The following is a 26,211-nucleotide window of genomic DNA, read 5'->3' as shown; positions in this document are numbered from 1 at the left end:
TTTGCTGTTTTGAGACGGAGTCTTGCTCTGTCGCCCAAGCTAGAGTGCAGTGGTGCGATCTTGGCTACTGCAACCTCCACCTCCCAGGTTGAAGCAATTCTCCTGCCTCAGCCTCCTGAATAGCTGGAATTACATGCATGCGCCACCATGCCTGGTAATTTTTGTATTTTTAGTAGAGACAGGGTTTCACCATATTGGCCAGGATGGTCTCCATCTCTTGATCTCGTGATCCGCCCGCCTCAGCCTCCCAAAGTGCTGGGATTAAGGCGTGAGCCACTGCACCTGGCTGGTTTCTGCATTTTTAAAACGTTCCCTTGCCCACATATCTTCAGGAGTTTCCTCTGAGCCACTTCCGCAAGCTATGGTAGCACAGGTTCCCTCCAGCCTGGTCTTCCTGTGAGTTTGTGTAAACAGGTTGCAGGGAAAGGCCAGCCCTGCCCTATTAGGGCCATGTGCTCCCACCCCATTCTCCCTTTTTGTGGAAGGCTTTATGTTGAAGGTCCCTGGGATAGAGAAGGGAATGTCATCACACCCTCCCGAGGGAGGCCAGTGGGGTCTGGGGCCAGGTAGCATACAGAGGTAAACGAGAGGGCAGTCCCTGTGCAGTAAGTAGCTCAGAATGACTTTACTCAGGAAATACGACCATGACTCACTGGCTAGGAGTGCCCCACGGCCCAGTTCTTGTAGACCCGTGATAGCTCCTAGAAGATAGGAGGCTGCCGTGGTCAAGAAGGACCAAGCCTTGAAGTCTCACGGCACCCCCTGTGCTGGAGGTATAAGGCTCAGGGGCCAACTACTGGGTCTTGCAGTCCCCATCGTTGCCGTGGGCTGTCTTTACCTTCTTTAGTTCCTTCTGTAGCTCGGACTCAGCCACCACAACCTCCTTTGGCTTCTGGTACTGTGGATGGAACCAGGAAGAAGAAAATAATTCAGTCACTGTCCCTTCTCCTTCCGTACACACTTGGGGCCCCTACTCCTTCTGATCCCCTTATTTGCACGAGAAAATTGAGGTCTATAGGATTGAATGATTTGCTCAAGGTCACGTGCCTGAGTAGGAGCGGACCTTGGACCAGAACCCAAGTTCAATTTCCACCGCTTCCCCTTCATCCTCTACCCTCTTCTAGCTGTGAATTATATGGTCAGGCTCCTCCCTGAGCCCCCTCCCTGCTCTCCCCTATGCTGAATTAGAGATGTCTGTTCTCCCACAAGCACACCCTAGGGCTTGGGGCTAGAACTGAGGACTCTTATGGGATGGGAAGTGGGCAGGGAAAGAGGAAGACTCTCCCTGATGCAGTGTCCAAGAAGTCTGGGTGAATCTTACAGAGATGATCAGGGTGCAGTTGGCGTGGGCAAAGCTTAGCAAGGCGTCATCCAGAGGTAGCTGGTGTCTATCTAGGTCAGGAATGGAGAACTTCTTGTAGTACCTGTGGGGACACCGAGAGGCCATTGGGGCACTCGGCAAGGTGACCCCAACAGCTGGGCATCAGGCCTTCTGCTGCCTAGCTTCTACATAGTTCTCCCACACCTTCCACACATGCAGAGAGGGAGAAGACAAGCCAGTTAGAACACCAGTATTTTAGAGCTTAGTGGCCCTGGAAAGCATAGAATGCAAGCCTTATGTCCAGTCCAGTGGCAGAAGAACAGAACCCAGTTATAATTCTGTGATTAGACCAGGGGTTGTAGTGACTCACATCTCAAGAGCTGGGTCTCCCTAAGACAGGCAGAAGAAGCCTGGAACACACAAATAGCTCAAGCAGCTTGGACTCCTCTACACCCAAAGCCTCATGGAGACACCAGAAAAATGGGGCGTGTTCTAACAATGGACAGAATAAGGACATTCAGACCTGTCTCCCAAAGCTGGGGCCCTATTGCTACCATTTACATAAGAAGTCCTCTGAAGGCCTCAACTACCTGTTCCTCTTTTGGGGCCTTTCAAGGCCTTGTTAGCCTGGCTTTACTTGTAGGCCAGAGGGCAAAGTATATCTACTAGGAGAAATCTCCTTGAGAGGACAAACCATGTAACTCATCATGGAAGCTGGACCTCTGGACTACTTGGCTGGCCCCAAGTCCCCACTCCTCCATTTTTACACATCACACATGGTCCTTATCATCTCCAGGTGCTGGTTCAGAGATTAATGATGCCTTTTAATTTAAAAAAAAAAAAAAAGAACAGATAGCAACACCCAGTTCGTAATGTGTATAACTAGACTTCGCAGGAAATTTGACCCCCCTTATCAAAAAGAGAACTCGGCTCGGAGAGACGAAATGTGCCTTGTTTCACAGCCAGTTGTCAGTTGGGATGGAAGTCAAGATTAGAGTAAGATTCCTTGTCTTTGGTCTGATGCTTACTACACCAAAGCACAATGAATGGCCTTTTCATCTCTAGCAATATACCAATTTGGCATTTTCCTTGGTGGAAATGTGGCTTAGGATCTGGCCAGGGGCTGCCAGACCTGTCACTTGGGCAAGGCATCACTTTCTGCTGCAGAGGTTGTATGGGCTGTGAAGGGAAACACCTCAGGCAGGTACAAACAGACTCAAGTGAGAGGCCTGGGGAGGATGGGGCTTTTAGTACTTCAGAGGGGCCTGGTCCTTGTGGTGACAGCTACCCTGAGTCCACTTCAAAAGCCCCTATGCCCTGGGGACTCAGAGAGTTGACATCAATGCAGCACTTCTGCCCCCATCCTCCCTGCCCAAATCCCTCCGTTCAACAGAGACTCTGGGGCCCCTCTCCTCCCAGGTTCCCCACTCCCCACCAAGGTACTGGGACCCATGGCAGGAAAAGAATGTTTACTTAAAGGCTGACAGTTCAAAAGGAGTGGGGGCTGGGGGATCCTAATGGCACTGCAAGTTGCTTTATTTTCCAAAGCTCTGCCCCAGGGAAAGGCGATCCATCTGCCTGCAAACCGGGGATGGAATGCCTGCCTCATCCTCTTCCTAGCCAGCTCAGGCTGAGGGCTCTTCCTGGGGCCTTTGGTCTGGCCAGCAAAGGTGGCAGACACTGATAATAGGGGAGAGTCAAAGGTTAAACAGCAGAGATTAGATGAACACAAAGACTTGTTAGGAAGTGTTAACATCTTCCCTGCAAAGATACACAAAAAGCAGAACCAGGAGGGAAGCAGCCCAGCCGAACCATTCCCCCAGGCTGGGGCAGTGGGACCAGAAAACGAATCCCAGGGCTTGGCCACAACAGCAAGGACAGGATCAGAGGGAACTTAAGGTGCATAGCTTGCACCTGCTTTCCTTGAACTACTCCTACCTCCAGGCAAGAGGAATGAAGGCAGAGCACGTGGAGGCTCAGCTTGGTTTTGAGTCTGTTGTAATGGATTTAGTTTATTGGTTGAGGTTAAACAACTTCTTAGAAGCTCCTGACAGTCAGGCTCAAGGGAGTAGGGAGCATCTGCCTTTTCTCCTCCTGGGGCAGCCCACCCCCTTCTCACCCCCATTCCCCAGACATGGGTTTTTTTTCCATGATGGGTACTGTACTTGACTTTCTCACCAGCAGCTGGACAACAGAGAGACCCACTGTGCTTCTGGAAGAGTCATAACATTCAGCTCAGACAGCTGTAGTAGGCAGCAGACATTTATTGGGCATCAACTGTGTCCCAGGCCTTGAGCTGTGAGCTGGGGATTTAAGGATGAAGAAGAGGGCGGGCATGGTGGCTCACGCCTGTAATCCCAGCATTTTCGGAGGCTGAGGTGGAAGGATCACTTGAGGCCAGGAGTTCAAGACCAGCCTGGGCAACATAGCGAGACCCTGTCTCTATAAAAAATTAAAAGAAAAAGATGAAGAAGAAACAAGGCCTCCAGATGCAGTGGCTCACTCCTGTAATCCCAGCTCTTTGGGAGGCCAAGGTGGGCAGATCACTTGAGGCCGGGAGTTCAAGACCAGCCTGGCCAACATGGTGAAACCCTATCTCTACTAAAATACAAAACTTAGCCAGGTGTGGTGGCAGGCGCCTGTAGTCCCAGCTACTTGGGAGGCTGAGGCAGGAGAATCACTTGAACCCAGGGGGCGGAGGTTGCAGTGAGCAGAGATTGTGCCACTGCACTCCAGCCTGGGTGACAGAGCAAGACTCCATCTCAAAAAAAGAAACAAGGCCATATCCCTGCTGATCATACCTTGTTTTGTTTCTGCTAAAAGTTGAATCCTTACAGCAGGATAGTTCCTTGGCTTCCAGCAGATGCCCCGCTCTCCCCCATTCCTACCTCCCTTCACTGTTCTATCTCAGCCATACAATGAAAGATGATATTTTAAAAAATTAATGCTTACTCTGTGCCAGGTTCTAAACACATTTAGTTGTCAAAACAACTCTCTCAGGTTGGTTACTTCTATTATCCACTTTTAAACAAAAGGAAACTGAGGCCCAGAAAAGTTAGATATCTTGCCCAACTCACAAAGCTGGTAAACAGAGAAGCCCGTATTAAAGTGAGAATCCCCCAAATCTCCTGACCCTTCCATGTCTCCACATTCTCACCACAAAGTAATAGCCCACCATGGTCTAGATTATTTGCATTTGTCCAAGGATGGGGCAGATATTGGGGTGGGAGGTGGGGATGTTCAACCATGAAACAGGTTGTCTCCCCTGGAATCTAAACACCCTGCGGGCCCCCTGGGTACTCTCTCCAACACATCAATGGCCTTGCTTTCTGAATGTCAAAAGTCTTCAAAAGACGTATGTGGAAGTAAAGGCTTGTCGCAGAACTCCTGGCCCTGCCCTGTGACCCTGGACAGGTCACTTAATTTCTGGGCCTCAGTTTCCACATTCCTTCTTCAAATAAAAGAGCTGCACTAGATGAACTTGAAGTCATTGTCAAAGGGCCCAGAACAGGCCAACTCTGTACCCTATCTTCTCCCTGTTCCACAGACAACTCCATTTTGGCTGTTTCAGGAATGACCTACTGCCTCCCTCTCTACACTCTCTACTGTATCCCCTCCCCAATTCCAGCCCTTCTCCAATCCAAAAGGGCACCAGAGGCCAGGCCATCAGAGGGAGAGAGACTCTGGAGGCTGAAGGCAGGAGCAGGGCTGCTGTGGACAATCACTCAGGTCGTGCCTCACATACCTCGGAGGGGGTGCCATGCACACCTGCACACTGCCAGAGGGTCCAGAGAAGCCTCCAACCAGTCCGCCCTTAGAAGAGCAGCAGGCAAATCTTCTTAAACATCAAGGCGCTAGGCAAACTCGGCACCCCCACCCACAGCCACCCCCTGCTAGAGAGTCACAATCACACACACATACTAAAGGCTCTCAGCCCTACCAAAGAGCAGCCTGTTTAATCCAGAGTTTCTTAAACTTATTTGACCACAGAATCCTTTTTTCTAGTGAAGCCTATTAACACCTCCCACAGTGTTAGTATCACCAATGTCAAATCAGCCAAGCTCTCCTCAGATTCCAGTTTCCAAAGAACTGTTGAGGACCTGCTTCAGGCCAGCCATTGTGCTGGCCTGTACATATACGATTTCATCCAATTCCCCAAAATCTGTGAAGTAGTTCTGAGTGTTCTCTGATAGATGAGGAAACCTTGCCTACCTTCTACAGCTAATATGTGACACAGGCCAGATTTAACCCAACAACTTCTCACTCCTGCACCCTGGCTCATTCCACTTACAGCGGCCAACTTCCAGGCTGAGGCTAGGAGCCCTCTTTCTGCACAAACGTTATTATCAGGAATAGATGGTTCAACACTGGGATCCTAGAAGAGCACTTTTTTCCTTCCCTGATTCAGCCCTCACTAATATGTGAGGCCAAGGACATGATACACTACAATCAATTCCTTCAAGTAAATCACCAACCCAGCTCTTCAGAGACAAGGCAAGTATGGGTAAAGAAACTCTGGCTTTGGTCAGTAACCACATTCCAGAATATTAGAACTGGGGCAGGTATGGAACCTCCCGGTGAAGGAAGAGGTCAAGTCAGAGAGAAATGCCATGATGTGGTGGAAAGTGCAGATGCCTGGGCATCAAGAGAGATGGTCACTAACTTTCCTTTCAGCAGGCTGGTTCATCGTGCTGACTTTATATATACATTTATATAATCATCTATAACACAAGAATAAAAGTATGGATCCTGCCCACCTCCCGATAGCATGATGATCAGAAAACAGATTTTAAATGTACTGTATCCTTAAAAAGCTAAACACTGTGGAAGGGAGTAGCCACTGAGTTTTTGGCTTCTGGCCAGAGGCCACACTGGTCTGGGTGTGGTGGCTCATGCCTATAATCTCAGCACTTCAAGAGGCCAAGGTAGGAGGATCACTTGAGCCCAGGATTTTGAGAGCAGCTTGGGCAAAATGGAGAGACCCTCAACTCTACAAAAAAAAATTTTAAACTTAGCCAGGTGGGGTGGTATGCAACCATAGTCCCAGCTTCTCAGGAAGATGAGGCGGGAGGATCCCTTGAGCCCAGGAGTTCAAAGCTGCAGTGAGCTATGATTGTGCAAGAAGTGCACTCTAGCCTGGGCAATAGGGCAAGACTCCATCTCTTAAAACAAAACAAAACAAAACAAAACAAAAAAGAATGTCTATGCAGGCTATAACCCTTGATGAGAAATAAAGCTCTCCCTTCCAAATTAATTTTTTAAAAGGAATAGCCATTGAGTTCTATATAATTAATGGGAGTCAAGGTATAAAACACATTCCTCCAGGTAGAAGGTAAAAATGCTACTAAGTTCAGGAATGATCTGGCTAAGGGTTCAGCAGCCTCTAGGTAACCTCCCAAAGGAGAGACCTAAGAAGGACAGGGATGAGCCAGGCTGGGACACTGGACCAGAGGCTCAGTGTGGGTGGGTTCCAAAGTGGGCCCTGAAACACTCCTCTTTCCTCTATGGGAATCCAACCCTCAGCCCTGCCCCTCCAGGGGCATCACTCCCATCCCACCTGGACTCACCCATCATTTCAAAAATATCCAAAAACCCCCACTTGCCTTGAGAGCTAGCGTGGGCCTCTAGTCACGGAGCTCCTGGCCAACAGCGCCACCTATGGCTGGATGTGCGCAGGAGATGGGACCCAGAGGATCTGCCCACAGATGAATTTTTTGGTGAGCTAGCTAGCTTCTCTTTCCTCACTCCCTGGTAATCACATTTCTGTCTGATATCTGTATTCGACAGTGACCTCTGGGGGACAAAAAAGAGGCAGCAGCCAGCTTCACAAAGTGCTGGGCGGCAGATTCAAGTGCTATCAGAAGCACTTTTGTTCCCAGTTTGGACCCAAGGCCTCTTCCGCCAGGGAATGCTTGCTGAAGCATGGAGTTTGTTTTCCTACAGGCAATTTCTCTGTTGTCTGAAATTGCTAAATTCCACTTTAGGCAGTGACTCCTGTTAATGATGAGAACAATAACGGGAATAAACTGCCTCTTATCTGAGGGCTTCAAAGTGCTTTATAAACACAAACCCTTATTATTATGACTTGATATTTATAGACAAGGCCCACTGCAGGGGCTGCTGGCTGCATGTACAGCAATAATCCTGAAATTAATTCATCCATCTCCACCCTTTCCCCTGTCCTCTTAACCCTGCCAAAGCAATGGGATATGGGGGTCATAAGAGGATAGCAGCACCCAGGGCTGCAATGGGGGAGTCTGGGAGCTACCCTGCTTCCCTGTGGGCCTCGTGGGCCTGAGGGAGATGGAAGGGGAGACTGGCACCACATCACCTGAGGAGATGCACAAGGAGCTGGGTCCCCATTACTGCATGTAAAGCAGGAGATGGGTGGGGGCATCCCCATGAGGCATGTTGAATGGCTTCACAGCTTGCGGACGGGTAACTTGTAAAACCTCCCATCTCAATGCACAAATCTATTTTGTGGGAGTTGGCCCTAGACTGTATTCTCTCTAGCCCAGGTCAAGATTGACTCATTTCAGGGCCATTCCCTTCGGGCCTCACATAGGGCATTTCTCTTCTCCTGTGATCAGTCAGGGCTTCAGAAACCTAAATGAGATCAATGCATTTCCAAAATGGAAATGCACCGTGGCCACCTTCTGTCCTTTCAACCCCTGCAGTTTGCCTCCCCTCTAAGGGACCACAAATGGAAGTTGAGTACCCCTTTTGAAGCATTATGCAAGAGATTTCCAAGCAGCCCAAGCATCTGCCCCACTGTCACTCAGTCTGGGGAGGGATTAGGTTTACTGCTGCCCAGTCTGCTTTAAACTGCTGTCAAGTACTGCTTTAAAGGACTGTCACTGCCACTTCAGACAGGTGTGCCTTCCAAGCTATGGCTCCCTGCCAGCTCTGACACTGATGTCACCAGGCCACCCTTAACAAGGACTGGATCCAGCCAGGAGACCAAGATCATAATAACCTTTCAGCAGAACCACCTGAGACCACAAGCTAATGGTCGTGTGATTTCCCTCATCATCTCATTCATTCAACAAATATTTACTGAGCTCCTGTCTATGCCAGGTACTATACTAGACACTCATTCAAGTTTCTCTTCCCTGATGGAGCTGATTACATTATTCAGGCTGGTCCTGCAGAGAGGAAGCCCTTCCAATACCTGGAAGCAGAAGGGCTTCCTCTCTGCAGGACCAGCCTGAATAATGATCCTAACCCCAGATCAAACCCCACCTACAGCCTGCTCATACACAAGCACACAGGGTGCCCTCCACGCTACTCACTTCTTGTTGGTTGTTTTGACAATGATGCAGCGCTCCTTCTGGTCCACACAGACACTGTAGACATCCTTAGCATAGGGGAGGTTTCGAATTCGCCACTGGAAACTCTTCTTGGTGTCCTTGCGCATGAAGATAGGCTACAGAAAGCAAATCCAACTCGAGGACTGTTCCTGGGGAAGGGAAGGCTCCACCCTCATCAGAGCTCTACCCTGGGGCATAAGACCCTCAGCTCTTCTCCACTGCTGCCCTCTGACACTACTATTGCTACAACACTCCAGGCCCTGAGCCCCTGCCCTGGGATGATCAAGCCAAAATGTCTGTATTCATTCAAACAAACATTTATAGATTGTTGTGTCCAGGTGGCACACTGGAGGCGAGGAGGTGAACAAGACATGGTCCCTGTCCTCAAGAGCCAGCAGCCCACAGCCCACCCCCACCTCAGCCCGTGCAAGACACCTGGACAGATGGACGTACATTGGCATTGCTTTCCTTGATGAGTTCAGGCCCCAGGTTTCCTGCTCCTAGGGGCGCTGGCTCTCCTACTTCAAGCTGCCACTGGCCCATGGCTCCCAGGGCACTTCTCACACGCCACTTTCTCACTGGGGAGAGAAGCAAGCATCAGGATGAGAGTGAAGAGAGGATCTCTGCTCTTTTCTGTCGAATCACCGGCACCACACTAGGTAACCAGCACAAGATGAAAGTGGGAGTGTTGGGCCTTTACTCTCGGCTTTAATTTAAGGAGGGACCTCACAACTTCTGAAATTTCAGTAGAGCATTTCAACATTAGACAACCTGCAAAGCGCATCTCATGGGCGCTCAGGCAAAAGGAACTGGAATGAAGCTCTGAGAGGAGCCAAGTGGAGTCAAGAAACCCTCAGGTACGGCTTCAAGCAAAGAGAAGAAGTGAAAATTAGGAAAAGGGTTGTTTCTGGTAATGGAGAAAATCTGGATCCCAAAAAGGAGCTGAGGCACATTTTTTCCCTCAAAAACATGCAGAGGAAAAAAGAAGAGGGTGAAAGCTGTTGGGCAGGTCTGTATCATGATAAGTCCAAATATAGAAATTCACTCATTTCAGGTACACCTTGCTTTAAAAAACAAAAACAAAAACAAAAAAACGCCCCAAAGCTGCATTTAAACAAAATTGTAGGCACATGCCATATTTTAAATGCACTGTTTATAAAAGATCTAATGAGAATTTTTTGTAAAAGGGAGTCCTTTTAGAATGCAAATAACCATCTCTATTTTACCTTAACCACCCAGATGCTTGCATAAGATTTTAAGGCACATATATTATGAAAATTATAAATCAAGAAACTAGTTGAATGGACAGTACCTAAAAACCCCTGCTGAGATTTTCATTTTCAGGAACCATGCAGTCCATCACTGCAGGGGGATCTTTTCTGAGCTGTGACCTCCCATCCTCCAGTTCCTTTCCCTTCCTGCTGCATTTGGAATCTGGGGGCTGCCTGCTATGGTATCCTCCAGCCTCAGGAGCCCAGTTGGTGCTAAAGACCAGCAGCCTCTGTAGCTGTTTAAGGAGCTAAACAACTCAAAAAGTGCATAGTACTCGGTTACAGTTGTTTCTGTTTGTGTCTTCTTCCACGTAGGAGTTGATAGCTACAGTCAGGTTCTCAGCACTAGGCAGGCCAGCTGTTTACTTTAGACCTTTTGAGCAGCTGTGTCAAATCCAAATGCCCTTATCGCTATAAGTAAGGCACACAACCTGAACACAAAAGTGTGCTGTAAAATTAGAATTTTCCCTTGGATATGTGCTTTTATAAGGTCTGCTGCATTCTGCAGTGTGATTTTATTACCTCTTAGGGCCAAAAATTCTCCCTAGAAACACATTTCCAAGTTTATAATGAAAATTAATAAGGAAGAGTAAAACTTGGAAATATGCTTTATAGGCAACTTTTTTTCCCCCACAAATACTTCTCTCTTAAGTGAATGGACTGTGACCAGGAGTATATCCAAATCTATTCAGTGTTAATACCTCTCTTCACTGGAAGCAGCCTTCTGGGGGCCTCTGTCACAGTCGCGAACTCAGAAGTGACAAATGCCTCTGAGCAGCAGCTTATTGTGAAAAGATCCATGTACCCTACTCTATACTACAGGAAAGATCACTCTCAGATTCTTGCTCAGACTAGGTATAAAATGCTGTGTGTAGAATAAGGCAGGAAATTACTTTTTTTCTCAGGCATATTGACAATGGTATGGGGACAGCTCACATTGGACGGCAGTGTCAGAACCACATAAACACTTGGGACCATTTAGTGTAAGGGCAAACAAGCACCCTTAGACTCCAATGGTGCCACTTTATAACAGAACACAACCATCACAGATTTTAAAGGTGGAAGTTCCTTTAGAAAGCATCTACTCCAATGTCCGTACTTTTAAAATGAAAAATAGCATTTCTTCCCTGACGGCTCTCTTTCAACCCCTGCCACTACTCTCCAGGAAACAGAGTATGAAGAATTACTGAGGCTCAAGGAGACAATCTTACAAATGCCACAGCTAAACTCCGGGCCTCGTAACTCCAAATTCAGAATTTGAATTATTAATAAAACTTTATTCTGAAAGTGTTCAATAAGCATATGTAATATTTTGAAAGGTTTCTGTTTTTTTTTTTTTCAAGTAGCTCAATTAATTTTTTTATATTTGGCCTTTAAAGGGTAAGCTTTGATTATCTGAAAAAGTAAAATATGAGGACTACCTCACTACCTGGGGCTGGATAAGTGAGGTGCCCCGTTAAGTCATGGGCCTTGCTAAATTGGGTGTCCTAATGCACAATACAGCACCAGGGTGGCCTGGAGGGACGATAACCACCCCAGGATTTTCTGTGCACTCTTTTACTCCAAGAAATTTTGAGTTTTACACAGAAAACTTCCCAAGAAGTACTCAAAGAAGGAAGAAAGTCAGCTGCTGGTTTCCTTACTTCTGACATTAAAAACCACTCAGGGAACTTGACACCTCCGGCTGCTTCACCTTTATTTTTTGTTTAAACATCTTGAGAATTAAATTCTTTGTTAGAATGCAGAAGAAAGTCTCCTTTTCCATTCCCTCTAGAGATAAGACCCAATAAAAGATTTTGGTGAAGTCCTCCTTATTTTTCCCATGCACAAGTGCACATGTGCAAACGCACATGTAAAAATGCACACTTTGTCTTGTCTTTCTTGTCCCTGTCTTTGTTCCTGAACTCAAGGACGGCTCCTGTGGCAACAGAAGACTGTTTCCACCTGCTGTCACTCTGATTTGATTATATGTTAAACCCAAACTGGTGTGTGTGGGGCAGCTTCCCGGGCTGCTGTCATATCTTCCCAGCTGAGCCCCAGCCAGACCCTGGAAAGGAGACTTTCCACCCTGGTTAAGGGTCTGATGGGGAATATATAAAGGTGGTGGTGCCTGGGGGCTTTTTCCTAAGTCAGCAGGAAGCAGGCTGATGTCCCAGACTGCTGAAAGGAGGCCCCATCTTTCAGGTGGGCTGGAAAGTAGACGTCCTAAAGGCCTCTTTCCCCAAAGCTCCAAGCCCTGGCCCACTTCCAATGTGGATAATTACATTCCCCTTCCCTAAATACTCCCTGCAGCTTAAACTGGATGCAGGATTCTTCTTTTCTGCCCTAAAACACTGCAACATTGCTATGTGGCTATTAAACAGCTGCCATGTCCCATCCCAGAGGAGGCCGAAGGGAATCGAGTGGGTCATTTATAAAGCCAGTGAAGTGCTTGGGGATGAAAGTGCTCAATATTCTCCAAATGCAGCCTCGGGTGGTTAGGCTGGCGGTCAAATACCAAAGCAGATTAAGTCGGTAATCCGAATGTAATCGCTGGGGGATGGCCTGCCCTTCAGCCTCAGCCCCCTTGGACATGCTGTGTTCTTCTCAGGCTGGTTTGATGTTCCGATCATTGTTATGGGGCCTTCAGTTTTTTCCTCTATGAATACATGCAGCAATCATTGTGGGGGGTGGGAATGAATAGCACTGAGAGGGTAGGAAAAAAAATAGGACACTAACATGCTTATTAACACCAACTGGAGGAACTCTGTCCCAGACTGACGCACACCTATTGGCAATTCTTCGTCTGTAAATTACTTTGAGTTTTTCTAACAGAAAACCGGTTTGGCTAATTTTCAAATTTGTATACTTAGCTAGAAAAATGGAAACTATTCCTATTTATTGCCACAAAAACCATGTCCCTATTTTGCTTCATAGAATGCACAAGCAAAAGCCAGCTCAAGCCCTGGGATTATTTATACTTAAAAATTAATAATGAATAGTATTTTGCCAGGGCAGCTGGGGTGGTGGGCAGGAAGAAGAGTAAGAAAAAGATCTGCTGTTCTAGAGCTGGGCCCAGTGGCTCCAGTGAGGTCCTCCTGTCTGCTCATCAGTCCACACTCAGGCCTTTCTGGGCAAAGAAAAACATAGTAAGAAGAAAAGAAAGTTGGATTTAAGTATTCTCAACTCCCAGCACTATGTTGTTGAGGACTAAAGCCTGGACTCTTAATTGGACAGAACTAGGCTTAAATCCTGGCTTAGAAACTAGCTACATAATTCTCAACAAGGTGCTTAACCTCTTTGAGCTTCCATTTTTTCCAAATGTAAAATGGAGACAAGAGTATCTACCTCATAGGGCTTTAATGAGGATGAGTAAATGAGGTAATTCACATAGAGCACTTAGCATGGTGCCCAGTAAGAGTCATGATATTAATATCATTATTAGGTCAACTTTAGCCAAACAGTGTTCTCCTGTGAACAGTCTTCTCCTCCATTTCCGCTTTTAAGAAAGAGGAGTTTGGAAGCCACAGTCTATTCCCCACCTGCCACCAGGAGAAGTGACAGGTTAATGTGGGATATCGGGGCACATGGTGCTACAAATGAAGAAACCTGGACTTGTTTTTAATTTCAGTTTCATGTCCAAGCACAACAAAGACACCGGGTTTTATTTGTTTGTTTTTACAGCCGCAGCAGCTATAGCTGTTTTATTTGCTCTGTGTGGAGGAGTAGAGAAGTGGCATGGGGGGCTGGGAGTGAGGAGCTGTGGCTAGTCTCTGGCCTGGTTATGGTGGTGGCTAGTCCACGTGACCTCTGCTTTCATAAGTTCTCCCCTGTTAGGCATTCCAAGGCTGTCATCCCCTGGGAGCACTATAAATTACAATGCATTGTGAGGATATTACTACTGTATTGGTTTCCACCGAATCAGTGTCATATGCTAAACACATCAAGATTTTTAATAGCACCAGACTAAACCAATTGGGACTGGAGCCCAAGCAGCTCATAATAAGGAGGGATCAACACTTCACTGTGTGACTGAACATGCGCAGGACAAACATTTTAAGACTGGAGACTGAGGGAATGCAAGCCAGTGTAATCCACGTTGTCGGTTCTAGACATTTATGAGCTGTCAGAAAAAGGGAAAAAGAAATTCCCTCACCAATACTACCTGTCGATCAGGCCCAGGAAGAAATTAAAGCCAAGAATAATGACAGGAAAATAAACCAGCCCGTGATTCCATCATTGGTCTTAGCATTTCAGATGGAACTTAATAAAGAGACCAACTCCCACTGCTGACAGCCTTGGGCCCTGGGTCAAAGAGCCAGCCACCTAGCTCTGGGAAGCTGGTTAATGCTGATGTGCACACCTGGGAACACAGTGGACAAATCGAATAATTCCCAGAAATCTGAGCTGGAGCCGCTACCCATGAGCCTGTTCTTAGAGGAAAGGCGCTGCAGGAATGAAAGTGACCACACTGCTTTTCTGGCGGTGACGACCTACCCACACGAGAACATGCCTCTCGCTAAGGATCTCCTTCATCCTTCCCCGGAAGAGGAGAAGAGGAAACACAAGAAGAAATGCCTGATGCAAAGCCCCAATTCCTACTTCATGGATGTGAAATGCCCAGGATGCTATAAAGTCAACACGGTCTTTAGCCATGCACAAATGGTAGTTTTGTGTGTTGGCTGCTCCACTGTCCTCTGCCAGCCTACAGGAGGAAAAGCAAGGCTTACAGAAGGATGTTCCTTTAGGAGGAAGCAGCACTAAAGGCACTCTGAATCAAGATGAGTGGGAAACCACCTCAATAAACACATTTTGGATATTAAAAAAAAAAAAAAAAAAGTGACCACGCTGCAAAATCACTGTTTTGACCCTCTTGGACTGAGATGTTCTTCAAGATGAGGACCATATTTTACAGTGTTGCCTTTGAAGCAAGCTCAGAAGCTCTGCCTCTGATACTCGCTTGCTCCTGGTGTGGCTTCAGAAAACAAACAAACAAACAAACAAATAAAAACAAAAAAAAAACAAGGAAAAACAAATTGTGGTGAAAGTCTGCCCTTATCCCTCCTAAACCTACAAGGCTGACTTCCAATACCACCTCCTCTGTAAAGTTTTTTCCCAACTGTTTCTCTACATCTTAGAATTACTCTCTCATTTGTCTGGGGCGAAGGGTAGGGATGAATTTTACTGGTCAAAAGGACTTGCACTCCACTTTCGGTGCCCAGATTATTCGCAGGAACATTGTTGTCTCGAGGGCTTCAGTCTCTCCCAGCTTCTACATTTGATCTGGGCTCCTGCCTCAAGCCTAAGGCTAGGAGTGGTCACTGTGCTTAGGTCAGCACCAAGTATTCCTAAAGGCCCACTGGGAGCCTCTGTCACTCACCAAGTAGTTCACTCGTCTTCTCGTCATATTCTTCAGCCATTTCCTTGCCATCTGGGAATAAATAGTGCACCTTCCTTCTCCCTGTGCACAAAACAGAGAGCGCCTTACCTCAAAGCCTCCCCTTGCCCTGTCCCTTGCAGATCAAGGGGCCTATCTGGGAAACAGCACCAGCCTTGGGAGTACTGAGGAACCCAGCCAGGGCCTCCCCAAACTCCTTGCCAACCATCACCCACCATTACTTTAAAACATGTCCTGAGACTCTCTCCCTTTCTGAAGCTTTCCTTGAACATGTCTTTGCTCTGCTGTTTCCTCTACCAGCAACAGCTCCATACTTTTTCCTATCTATGGAACTCTTCTTTGCCCTTCAAAATCCAGCTCAAATGTCACTTCCACTGGGAAGTCTTCCTCCACTATCACCTCCAGCCACCTTCGTAGGATTAATCACGTCCTCATGTGTGCCTCCCTAATGTTTTACTCATATCCATAGTGGAGCATTTACTACATACCATGATACTTTTAAAAAGCATTTGTCTTCCCATGAATGACAACATATTTATCTCTCTCTCCCCACTTCCTAAAACCAAGCCTATGTGTTCAGGACATTGAATTAGGTTTCCTGCCAAGCACTCCCTCTAGCCATGCCAGTGCCCTGCCTTCTGCACATCTCCAGGCCATTCCTATCATACAGTAACACAATGCTAAGTCCTCATGCATTTTCTTCATGGCACTTACTTTGGTTATGATTTTATATCTATTTATGTGACTCTGATTATTGCCTCTCTTCTACTAGATAGGAGGGGTTTCATCCCCATGCTATGGTTTCCTAAAGACCAAGCGTGGCTCCTGGCATATACTAGGAGCTCAACTAAATACTGATTGAAAGGATGAATAAACATTGATGCACTATCCACTGAAAGAATAGAAGAAACTAAGGGAGGCCGGGTGCAGTGGCTCACACCTGTAATCCCAGCACTTTGGGAGGCCGAGGCTGGCAGATCACAAGGTCAGGAGTTCAAGACCAGCCTGGCTAACATGGTGAAACCCCATCTCTACTAAAAATACAAATAAGTTAGCTGGGCGTGGTGGCGGGTGCCTGTAGTCCCAGCCACTCAGGAGGCTGAGGCAGGAGAATTGCTTGAACCTGAGAGGCGGAGGTTTCAGTGAGCTGAGATTGCACCACTGCACTCCATCCAGCCTGGGCAACAGAGTGAGACTGTCTTAAAAAAAAAAAAAAAAAAGAAGAAGAAGAAGAAGAAAAAGAAACCAAGGGAGTCTCCTAGCCCAATTCCTCTACCCATGGAGCATTTGCTTAAAAGTGGCTATGTAATTTCCCCTTTCTTTTTATAGGTAGGGAAGTAGATACAGGCAGACCCCTCAGTAAAACTAGTAACAGAGCACTAACATCCAGTAGACAAGTACCCTATGTATGCTTAATGAATAAGAGCCCCAAGGTGCCTTTTTCCTGTCCAATTCACTTCTCTGGTATACAGTTCCCTTGAGCCATTCCTAATCGGTATTCTGCATAAACTCACCCCTAAATTTGCAGGGCCTCTAGCAGAGCCCTAGGTTATACCACCCTTAATCATTTGGATGGCTCACAAGCATTAGAAAGGGCTCTCCTGTCAGGAGCTTGATCCAAGGTACTGCCTGGGAGGAGCTGAGGGGGTCTTGCCTGACCATCTTCTCCCCTTGGCATCTAGCCTTGAGTCCAGACAGGATGCAGTGCTTACGAAATCCACCAGGCATTTCACATGTCTTAACAAATTTAATTCTCACAATAATCCTATGTGTCTTCATTACCTGTATTTCATAGATGAGGAAAACTGAGGGCTTTTTTTTTTTTAACAGAGTCTCGCTCTGTCGCCAGGCTGGAATGCAGTGGCGCAATCTCAGCTCACTGCAACCTCTGCCTCCTGGGTTTAAGCAATTCTCCTGCCTCAGCCTCCCGAGTAGCTGGGACTACAGGTGCATGCCACCACACCAGTTAATTTTTGTATTTTTAATAGAGAGAGGGTTTCGCCATTTTGGCCAGGATGGTTTCAATCTTCTGAACTTGTGATCCACCCACCTCGGCCTCCCAAAGTGCTGGGATTACAGGCGTGAGCCACCACGCCCGGCCAACTGAGGCTTTTTTTTAGAGTCTCGCTCTATTGCCGAGGCTGGAGTGCAGTGGTGTGATCTCGGCTCACTGCAACCTCTGCCTCCTGGGCTCAAGTGATCCTCTACCTCAGCCACCACCATGCCCAGCTAATTTTAAAATTTTTTTGTAGAGATGGGGTCTTACTATGTTACCCAGGCTGATCTCAAACTCCTGAGCTCAAGCGGTCCTCCTGCCTTGGCCTCTCAAAGTGTTGGGAATACAGGAATGAGCCACCACACCCAGCCCTTAACTTTGTTTAAAGTGGGTTTTCCCAAACAAGTGTTTTTGTTTAAGAGTGTCTGCCTATGTTCCCTAGGCTGGAGTGCAGTGGCTATTCACAGGCATGATTATAGCATACTACAGCCTCAAACTTCTGGCCTCAAGCAATCTTCCTGCCTCAGTTTCCCTAGTAGCTGGGATTACAGGTGCCCAACACAGGTGTTTAGTTTTTATAAAGTCAACTATATATTTTCTTTCTTTGTGGTTACTGCCTTAGAAGTTGCGCTCAGAGTATCCTCCCTTACTCAATGATTATGCGATACTTATCTATACTTTGTTTTAATAGTATATTTATTCTAGAAATAAATGTATATATAAATTATTAAGTATATTAGTATATTTTTGTAAAAGAAAAAATAACTGTGAGTGTACGCATGGAATAATATAGAAGTTTATGTATAAAAATATAAATTATGGGCTGGGCGTGGCGGCTCACGCCTGTAATCTCAGCCCTTTGGGAAGCCAAGGCAGGCCAATCACCTGAGGTCAGGAGTTCAAGACCAGCCTGGTTAACATGGTGAAACCCCGTCTCTACTAAAAATACAAAAAAAATTAGCCAAGCGTGGTGGCAGGCACCTATAATCCCAGCTACTCAGAAGGCTGAGATAGGATAATCCCTTGAACCCAGGAGGCAAAGGTTGCAGTGAGCCGAGATTGCGCCATTACACTCCAGTTTGGGCAACAAGAGTGAAACTCATCTCAAAAAACAAAACAAAAAAAACACTAAATTATGATTAGGTAGTAATATTATATGTGACTTATTTTATTTTTCATATTTCCACAATGAATTATTTCTTTAAAAAATCAAAAGGACATTGAATTCTCATTATCCAACTCAAGATATCAATAGCCATGATTCTTGGTGGAGGGGAGTAACCCTCCCCCACTCCCATATCCCTCCTACACACCCAGGGGTAAATCTGCAGGTTTGACAAGGCAAACCACATATGCAATACTGAATTGTTTTTCAGTTTGGGGATAGGGTAGAATCTAACATCATTTTGTGATGCTACTAACAAAAGAACTTAACAAAATCCTGGCTGATAAAATATTTGTTTAAACACTACTGTGACCAAAAAGAGTGAAAGCAGGGACTGGAGTGGATCTTTGTATACTCATGTTCAGAGCAGCATTATTCACAATACCCAAAAGTTGGAAGCAACCCAGGTGTCCATTAACAGATGAATGAATCAACAGAATGCAGTATAGACATACAATGGGATATCACTCAGCCTTAAAAAGGAGCAAAACTTTGACACATGCTACAATATCCATACCTCTGTGCCTACCTCTTCCAGGCACAGCCCTTGGTCCTTGCTGTATCTCCCCTAAAAACACGGGGAACATTTAGAGGTTTACTTTACAAACGATATTACAGCCAGAAAGGACCTCAGACATAACAATCGTAGCCCATCCACTTCATTTTACAGATGAGGAAAGTGAGATCCAAACAAGTAAAGGGGCCGACTAGAGAGCCTGTGGTGAATTAACGGCACAGCTGGAAGCATCCAACTGTGGCAACATGGATGAACCTTGAAGCATTACGCTAAGTGAAATATGCCAGTTACAAAAAGATAAATATTGTATGATTCCACTTAGATGAGGTTCTTAGAGCAGTCAAATTCATAGAGACGGAAAGTCAAATGGTGGTTGCCAGGGGAAGGGAGGAGGAGGGAATGAGGAGTTGGCATTTGATGGGTACAGAATTTCACTTGAGCTGAGTGTAGTGGCACATGCCTGTATTCCCAGCTATTCAAGAGGCTGAGGTGGGAGGATTACATGAGCCTAGGAGTTCAAGGCTGCAGTGAGCTATGATCGTACTACTGTACCCCACAGCCTGGGTGACAGAGCAAGACCCTGTCTCCAAAAAGAAAAAAATTTCCGTTGAGAAAGATTAAAAAGTTCTGAAGATGGTGGTGATAGTTGCACAACAATGTGAATGCACTTAATGCCACAGAACTGTACACTTAAAAATGATTAAAATGCTAAATTCTGTGATGTATTTATTACCACAATAAAAACAGAAACCACTGTCCTATGAGAAAATGTCCTAAATATTTAGCAAGGCATAAGACATCTATCACAATATGTCCCAATTTATCTGTAACCTCTCTTCATTTTCCACAACATCCCCTTATTGCTGCTTGAGAAAAGGGACCTTTTTATTCTCCCTTCTATCCTGGCATGTAGCATAGTACCTGACATAGTTACAGGTGGTTTGTTCTGACTGGGTGACTGCTTTAACATTACTAAACGTTTTGTTACTCCCCTAGTAATCAGGCACGTACCTTCACACCTTTACATATGGGCCCTTATATGTGAGTCGTTCTTCCTTGAATAGCTATCCCCTCTTCTTCACTCAGCAAACACCTATTTTAATTCTTTTTTTTTTCCTGGTTTTTTTTTTTTTTTTTTTTTTTTGAGACAGGGTCTCGCTGTGTCACCCAAGCTGGAGTGCAGTGGCATGATCTCGGCTCACTGCTGCATCTACCTCCCTGGCTCAAGTGGTCCTCTGGCCTCAGCCACAAGGTAGCTGGGACTACGGGGCATGTACCGTGATGCCCGGCTAATTTTTGTCTTTTGTTTGTTTGTTTGTTTGTTTTTTGTCTGAGACAGAGTCTTACTCACTTGTCACCCAGGCTGGAATGCAGTGGTGCAATCTCAGTGCACTGTAACCTCCGTCTCCCGGGTTCAAGCGATTCTCCTGCCTCAGCTTCCAGAGTAGCTGGAATTACAGGTGCACACCACCATGCCTGGCTAATTCTTTTGCATTTTTAGTAGACATGGGGTTTCATCATCTTGGCTAGGCTGGTCTCGAACTCCTGGCCTCAAAGGATCCGCCCACCTCAGCCTCCCAAAGTGCTGGGATTACAGGCGTGAACCACCATACCCGGCCATAATTTTTGTATTTTTTGAAGAGATGAGGTTTGGCCATGTTGCCCAGATGAGGTTTGGCCATGTTGCCCAAGCTGGTCTCGAACTCCTGAGCTCAAACGATCCACCCACCTCAGCCTCCCAGAGTGCTGGAATTACCGGCGTGAGCCACTGTGCCTGGCCTTATTAATTCTTCAGGACCCAGAAACATCATCACTTCTGTTGGGTCTTCTTCCAAAGAGATGTCGCTTACACCTTCACTCTTTCCTACCATTTTATACAAGACTACAACCTCTATTTAACACATCTTATTACTTAAATACATGTTTTTCCCAACCAGTCTAAGTCCTGTGACAACATATCTTTTTCTTTCTGTTCTAGTTTAGAGCTTGGCACATAGTAAAAGCCTCCCTAAATGTTGCACGAACGAGTAAATGATTTTAATTTCCACAAACTCCAGGCTTCCCTGATTGGCCTCTGCCTGTGAATGTGAATCACCAGCTATTATCTTGAAAGTCTCAGGAACTTCAGACACAATTCATCCTGGTTACCCAGTGGGTCCAGAAAGGACCCACGTGCACAGGGGGCTGACATCGGCCAATCCTAGGGTGAGGAAAAGTTAGATATCCATGCCCCTGTGCCCACTTCTTCCAGGCACAGCCCTTGGTCCTTGCTGTAGCTCCCCTTAAGACACAGAAAACATTTAGAGGTTCACTTAACAAAAATATTACAGCTGGAAAGGACCTCAGAGATAACAACGGTAGTCCATCCACTTAATTTTACAGATGAGGAAAGTGAGGCCCAAACAAGTAAAGGTGCCGACTGGAGAGCCCGTGGTGAATTAATGGCACAGTCGGAACTAGAGCCCAGGCCTCTCTCCTCTCTAAAGTCTAAAACATTCTTGGATTTCAGTTTCCTCTTCTGTAAAACGGGGTGGAAAATTAGCCTCTCAGGACAGTGGTGAGGAGCAAATGAGATAACGAATGTAAAAGAAATTACTATACTAGCAACAGAACTCAGAGCGGGGCGAGATGGTGTAGAGGAATTTAAGGGGTGTCCGGAGACATGTGTTCCGGTCATGTCATCTCTGTGAGCCTCAGTCTCCTCATCCGCAAATGCAGGACCTGGCCCGGCTGACCACCGAGACCCTTCCAGCTCTGCCGACCCAGGCCCTGAGGCCCTTCCCGGAGGGCCGGACCCTGGGGGAAAAAAACGAAGGAGCTCGCGGGGACCCTCGAGTTACCGTCCTGCAGCAGTGCAGTCTTCTGGGCTGTCCGCAGACTCTCCAACCAGCCCGTCACCGCCATCTTTCCTCTGCTATGCAGCCCGCCCGGCCGCTGCCATGGCAACCGTTCCACTGAAGGTCACTTCCGGCTGACTCGGAAGCTATTCTGGGCATTTGCCCTCCTTCCCCCCTTCGTCCGTTCTCATTGGCTCTCCTGGTAAGTGGCCTACTCCTGCCCACCCTCGGGTGACCAACTTGGCCAGTTGTCGACCGCACCCGGGGACTGACTCTGGCGGTTGGAGGGAGACTCTTGGCGCCGGGGTTGGGCACTCCAACTCTCTTCTAGCCCCGAGCTGGGATTCCCTGGCCTGCGCCAGCTGCGTACAGGGCGAGTACACCACACCTGCCCGGGTCTTCACCCCCAGCTGCGAGACTCCTCCATTCCCGGAGGGCTCCCCACACCTGCTGCGGCCGTGCCCCATCTCCCCGCAGCTGCGGCGCTGAGCATCCCCATGTCGAGAGGCTGAGACCAGGGCAGGTGCAGGGCGTTCCCACTCACCCGCGAAAGTCCGCCTCCTCAGGTTTTCCTCTGCAAGTCTGTGTTGGAGGTAGAAAAAGAGTATGTGGAGTTTATGTGCAGGTCCTCCCCAGTCTCCGCTCCATCCCCTAAAGCTCCATTTCCTAGCCCAGCATCCCATTTTGGTAAAGCCCTTCGAAGTGGGCCGCAGCAGGAGGGCTGTGCTGAATCTTTAGAGCAACCCCTTTGAGGAATGGGTATAGTTTCCTACTCCTCAAAAGTACCCCCGATGGCTCCAGCCTTCCCCTCATTTCCCCTAATACTCCAACTTTGAAAGCCTGGGGAGTGTGAAGCTAGGCTAAAAAGCTAGTTTAACGGGGTTTGAAGAGATCCCCCCCGCCACCTCCCGCTTCCCCAAACTGGGCTGCTACCCCCTACCTCCATAGGCAAAGGGGTTGGAGATCCTTAATTCTGTATTTCCACCTGACAGCAACCCTGACCAGCCCTCCAACAGGCTGGAATCCAGCCGTACTTCAATGGATCCCAGGGGTATCTTGAAGGCGTTTCCCAAACGGAAGAAAATTCATGCTGATGCATCATCAAAAGTACTTGCAAAGATTCCCAGGAAGGAAGAGGGAGAAGAAGCAGAAGGTGAGATGACCCACTCTCAGAACCCTCATGCGCTTGAACCCTCAGCCTTCATGTGCTTCAGCCCTATGTTGTTCATGTCCAGAATCAGATATTGGAGCTGACTCTGCCTGTCCAGGGACTGCAGGTCTGTTTGTATCTGCCTTGTACTAAGCTTGGTCCTGGGTCTTGGACAGGCCATTTGCTGTGTTATCTTCTTTTCTACCTGAACACCCCTATCAATTGGAAAAGACTCCCTGGACCCTCAGGGAATGACCAGTATAATTTTTGCCCTGGGGGACTGGGACAGAAACCCCCCTCCATTACCCAGGCTTGTTGTTAGTTGTTTTGCAGCCAAATTGATAAATAAATGGCAGAGGCTTTGGAGGCAGGGTTGTTGGGTCTGTCAGAGTGTAAGGGCAAGAAATGTGCATTGTTGAAAGAATAAATGATAAAGGATTCAAAGTATGGAGAGAGGCTGGGCGCGGTGGCTCATGCCTGTAATCCCAGCACTTTGGGAGGCCAAGGCAGGCAGATCACCTGTGCTCAGGAGTTCGAGACCAGCCTGGGCAATGTGGCGAAACCCCGTCTCTACCAAAAATACAAAAAATTAGCCAGGCATGGTGGCACACGCCTGTAATCCCAGCTACTTGGGAGGCTGAGGCATGAGAATCGCTTGAGCCCGGGAGATGGAGGTTGCAGTGAGCCAAGATGACGCCACTGTACTCCAGCCTGGGCAACAGAGTGAGACTGTCTCCAAACAAACGAAAAAAAAGACTGTCTCCAAACAAACAAACGAAAAAAACAAAACAAAAACAAAGTAAGAAGGGAGGAGGCATTCATTCAGCAGATATTTACAGGTTACTTACAATGTGCCAGACACTTCTAGGTTGCACGAAGGAACAGGACGTATAAAAATGCTTGTCCCTTACTTTCAAGTACTGGCCTGTGAGAAAATTTGCTGTATGTAGAAGGAAACCTGCCTGGATGGAAGACAAATGCTTATTTTCAGGGTAGGGGACTGTGAACACGTCATTCAGATCATGTTGGAAGTTGTATTCAGATCATGTTAGAAGTTGTATTCAGATCATGTTAGAAGTTGTGGCCAGGGGGTGGCAGATAAAAATTAAAAAGTTATGACACTAGTCATCTGGATGTTCCTTCCCCAGAGTGGCTGAGCTCCCTTCGGGCCCATGTTGTGCGCACTGGCATTGGACGAGCCCGGGCAGAACTCTTTGAGAAGCAGATTGTTCAGCATGGTGGCCAGTTATGCCCTGTCCAGGGCCCAGGTGTCACTCACATTGTGGTGGATGAAGGCATGGACTATGAGCGAGCCCTCCGCCTTCTCAGACTACCCCGGCTGCCCCCGGGTGCTCAGCTGGTGAAGTCAGCCTGGCTGAGCTTGTGCCTTCAGGAGAGGAGGCTGGTGGATGTAGCTGGATTCAGCATCTTCATCCCCAGTAGGTGGGCTGATCCCAGTCTTTTTTTCCAATGTTTTCTAGTAGCATCTTGAGCTCTCTTCTTGAATTATTAAAAATAACTATCATTAATTTAAAAATTAGCCAGGCATGGTGGTATATGCCTGTAGTCCCAGCTATAAGAGGGTTAGGTGGGAGGATTGATTGAGCCAGGGAGGCTGAGGCTGCAGTGAGCCTTGATCATACCACTGTACTCCAGCCTGGGTGATAGAGCAAGACCCTGTCTCAAGAGAAACTCCAAAAACCTCAAAAAACTCATTTTCTTAATTGGACACACTGGGAAACCAAGTATTTCAGAATACATTAGGACTGGGGACAGAAACAGGGTGAGACTTTTGGTGTCTTAACCTCCCATCACCATCCCCACAGGTACTTGGACCAGTCACAGCCCAGCAAGGCAGAGCAGGATGCTTCTCTTCCTCCTGGCACCCATGAGGCCCTGCTTCAGACAGCGCTTCCTCCTCCTCCTTCTCCCACCAGGCCTGTGTCTCCTCCCCAAAAGACAAAAGAGGCACCAAACACCCAAGCCCAGGTCAGGAGCCTTCCATCCCTCAGAGCTCCCTTCCGCTAGGAAGCAGATCACAGAAATGGGGAGGGCCTGATGACTGTTCAGAAAGTCCCAGTCCCCGGAGAGAGGAGGACCCCATTGTGAAGCCATATAGCTCTTCCCAACACTCATCACTCCTGCATTCATCTAGGCTGTATCTAACACATACCACTGGGGATCCTAGGGCTAGGCACTGCGGTGAGCCAAAGGGAATGTGGCCCCACACCCGAGGTGATCCAAGTCTGATGCAGAAGGCCCCACCTCATTCTTAGGTCTGACTAGAAGACCCTCCCCCTGCACAAAGAAGATGACCCCCACCTTTAAGGATCCCTTCTCCTGGAGGACAAGAATTTATTGTTTTCTTCTCTACCCCAAGCCCATCTCTGATGATGAAGCCAGCGATGGGGAAGAAACCCAGGTTAGCGCAGCTGATCTGGAAGCCCTCATCAGTGGCCACTACCCCGCCTCCCTTGAGGGAGATTGTGATCCTAGCCCAGCCCCTGTGGTCCTGGATAAGTGGGTCTGTGCACAGCCCTCAAGCCAGAAGGCGACCAACCACAACCTCCATATCACAGAGAAGCTGGAAGTTCTGGCCAAAGCCTACAGTGTTCAGGGAGACAAGTGGAGGGCCCTGGGCTATGCCAAGGCCATCAATGCCCTCAAGAGCTTCCATAAGCCTGTCACCTCGTACCAGGTACCCAGGGGCTAGGGTGGGAAGAGGGGTCTTTACTAGCCAGCAGTTAGTGAAGGCGCTGTCAGTCACCAGTGCGGTTCAGGTACAGTGGTGAAGATTTTATGGGGTCTAGGACTTGCACAAAAGAAAAAAAAGGAAAATTGATGAAAGCAGATTGGCAAAATCTTGATAGTTGTTGAAGCTGGGAGATGGGTACTTGGGGGTTTGCTATACTGATCTTTCTACTTTTGAATTTTTTAACATAATTAGAAGTTTTTTATTTGTAATTTTGTTTATTTATTTATTTATTTATTTATTTATTTAGTAGAGATGGTGTTTCGCAATGTTACACAGGCTGGTCTCGAACTCCTGGGCTCAAGCAATCCACCCTTGGCTCAGCCCTGCAAAGTGCTGGGATTACAGACATGAGCCCCTGTGCCCGGCCTAAAAAGTTGTTTAAAAGAAGTTTAGGCCGGGCGCGGTGGCTCACGCCTGTAATCCCAGCACTTTGGGAGGCCGAGGCGGGCGGATCACAAGGTCAGGAGATCGAGACCACAGTGAAACCCCGTCTCTACTAAAAATACAAAAAA

The 26,211-nt window shown here is 47.4% G+C and overlaps 3 protein-coding genes across 11 annotated transcripts in view; 2 read left to right on the top strand and 1 right to left on the bottom strand.

Moving 5' to 3' along the window:
* Positions 1-601: 601 nt before the first annotated feature.
* DPCD (deleted in primary ciliary dyskinesia homolog (mouse)) lies at positions 602-21,907 on the bottom strand. Of its 4 annotated transcripts, none has more exons than XM_025396210.1 (6): positions 21,798-21,907; positions 15,262-15,342; positions 9,085-9,209; positions 8,614-8,747; positions 1,322-1,424; positions 602-898 (listed from the first exon to the last, which is right to left on the bottom strand). In XM_025396210.1, the coding sequence occupies exons 1-6, from the start codon at positions 21,859-21,861 to the stop codon at positions 794-796; spliced, it is 612 nt and encodes a 203-aa protein (XP_025251995.1). In that variant the 5' UTR covers positions 21,862-21,907; the 3' UTR covers positions 602-793. The 4 variants fall into 4 exon arrangements, with proteins under 4 accessions (XP_025251995.1, XP_025251997.1, XP_025251996.1 ...); XM_025396211.1 differs by having other exon boundaries at positions 611-898; positions 1,322-1,388; XM_025396212.1 differs by lacking the exon at positions 15,262-15,342.
* LOC112631290 (40S ribosomal protein S27-like) lies at positions 14,391-14,717 on the top strand. Its single transcript, XM_025396214.1, has one exon. It carries the CDS (start codon positions 14,391-14,393, stop codon positions 14,643-14,645), a length of 255 nt encoding a protein of 84 aa, XP_025251999.1. The 3' UTR covers positions 14,646-14,717.
* A 22-nt stretch (positions 21,908-21,929) lies between the features above and the next one.
* POLL (DNA polymerase lambda) overlaps positions 21,930-26,211 on the top strand; it is a 10,748-nt gene continuing 6,466 nt past the window's right edge. Inside the window, exons 1-5 of one of the 6 annotated variants that reach the window (XM_025396207.1) lie at positions 21,930-22,317; positions 22,787-22,947; positions 24,093-24,387; positions 24,771-24,933; positions 25,325-25,366. In XM_025396207.1, coding sequence (XP_025251992.1) covers positions 22,833-22,947; positions 24,093-24,387; positions 24,771-24,933; positions 25,325-25,366 — 615 coding nt within the window. In that variant the 5' untranslated portion in view covers positions 21,930-22,317; positions 22,787-22,832. Of the gene's footprint in view, positions 22,388-22,786; positions 22,948-22,992; positions 23,072-24,092; positions 24,388-24,770; positions 24,934-25,324; positions 25,643-26,211 lie in introns of all 6 variants that reach the window. The other 5 variants (XM_025396204.1, XM_025396205.1, XM_025396206.1 and 2 more) reach the window with 5 other exon arrangements.

Source organism: Theropithecus gelada, chromosome 9, assembly GCF_003255815.1.
Source record: "Theropithecus gelada isolate Dixy chromosome 9, Tgel_1.0, whole genome shotgun sequence".
Lineage (NCBI taxonomy): Eukaryota > Metazoa > Chordata > Mammalia > Primates > Cercopithecidae > Theropithecus > Theropithecus gelada.
The sequence above is the reverse complement of the archived record's forward strand: the minus strand, read 5'-3'. Positions and strand labels throughout refer to the sequence as shown.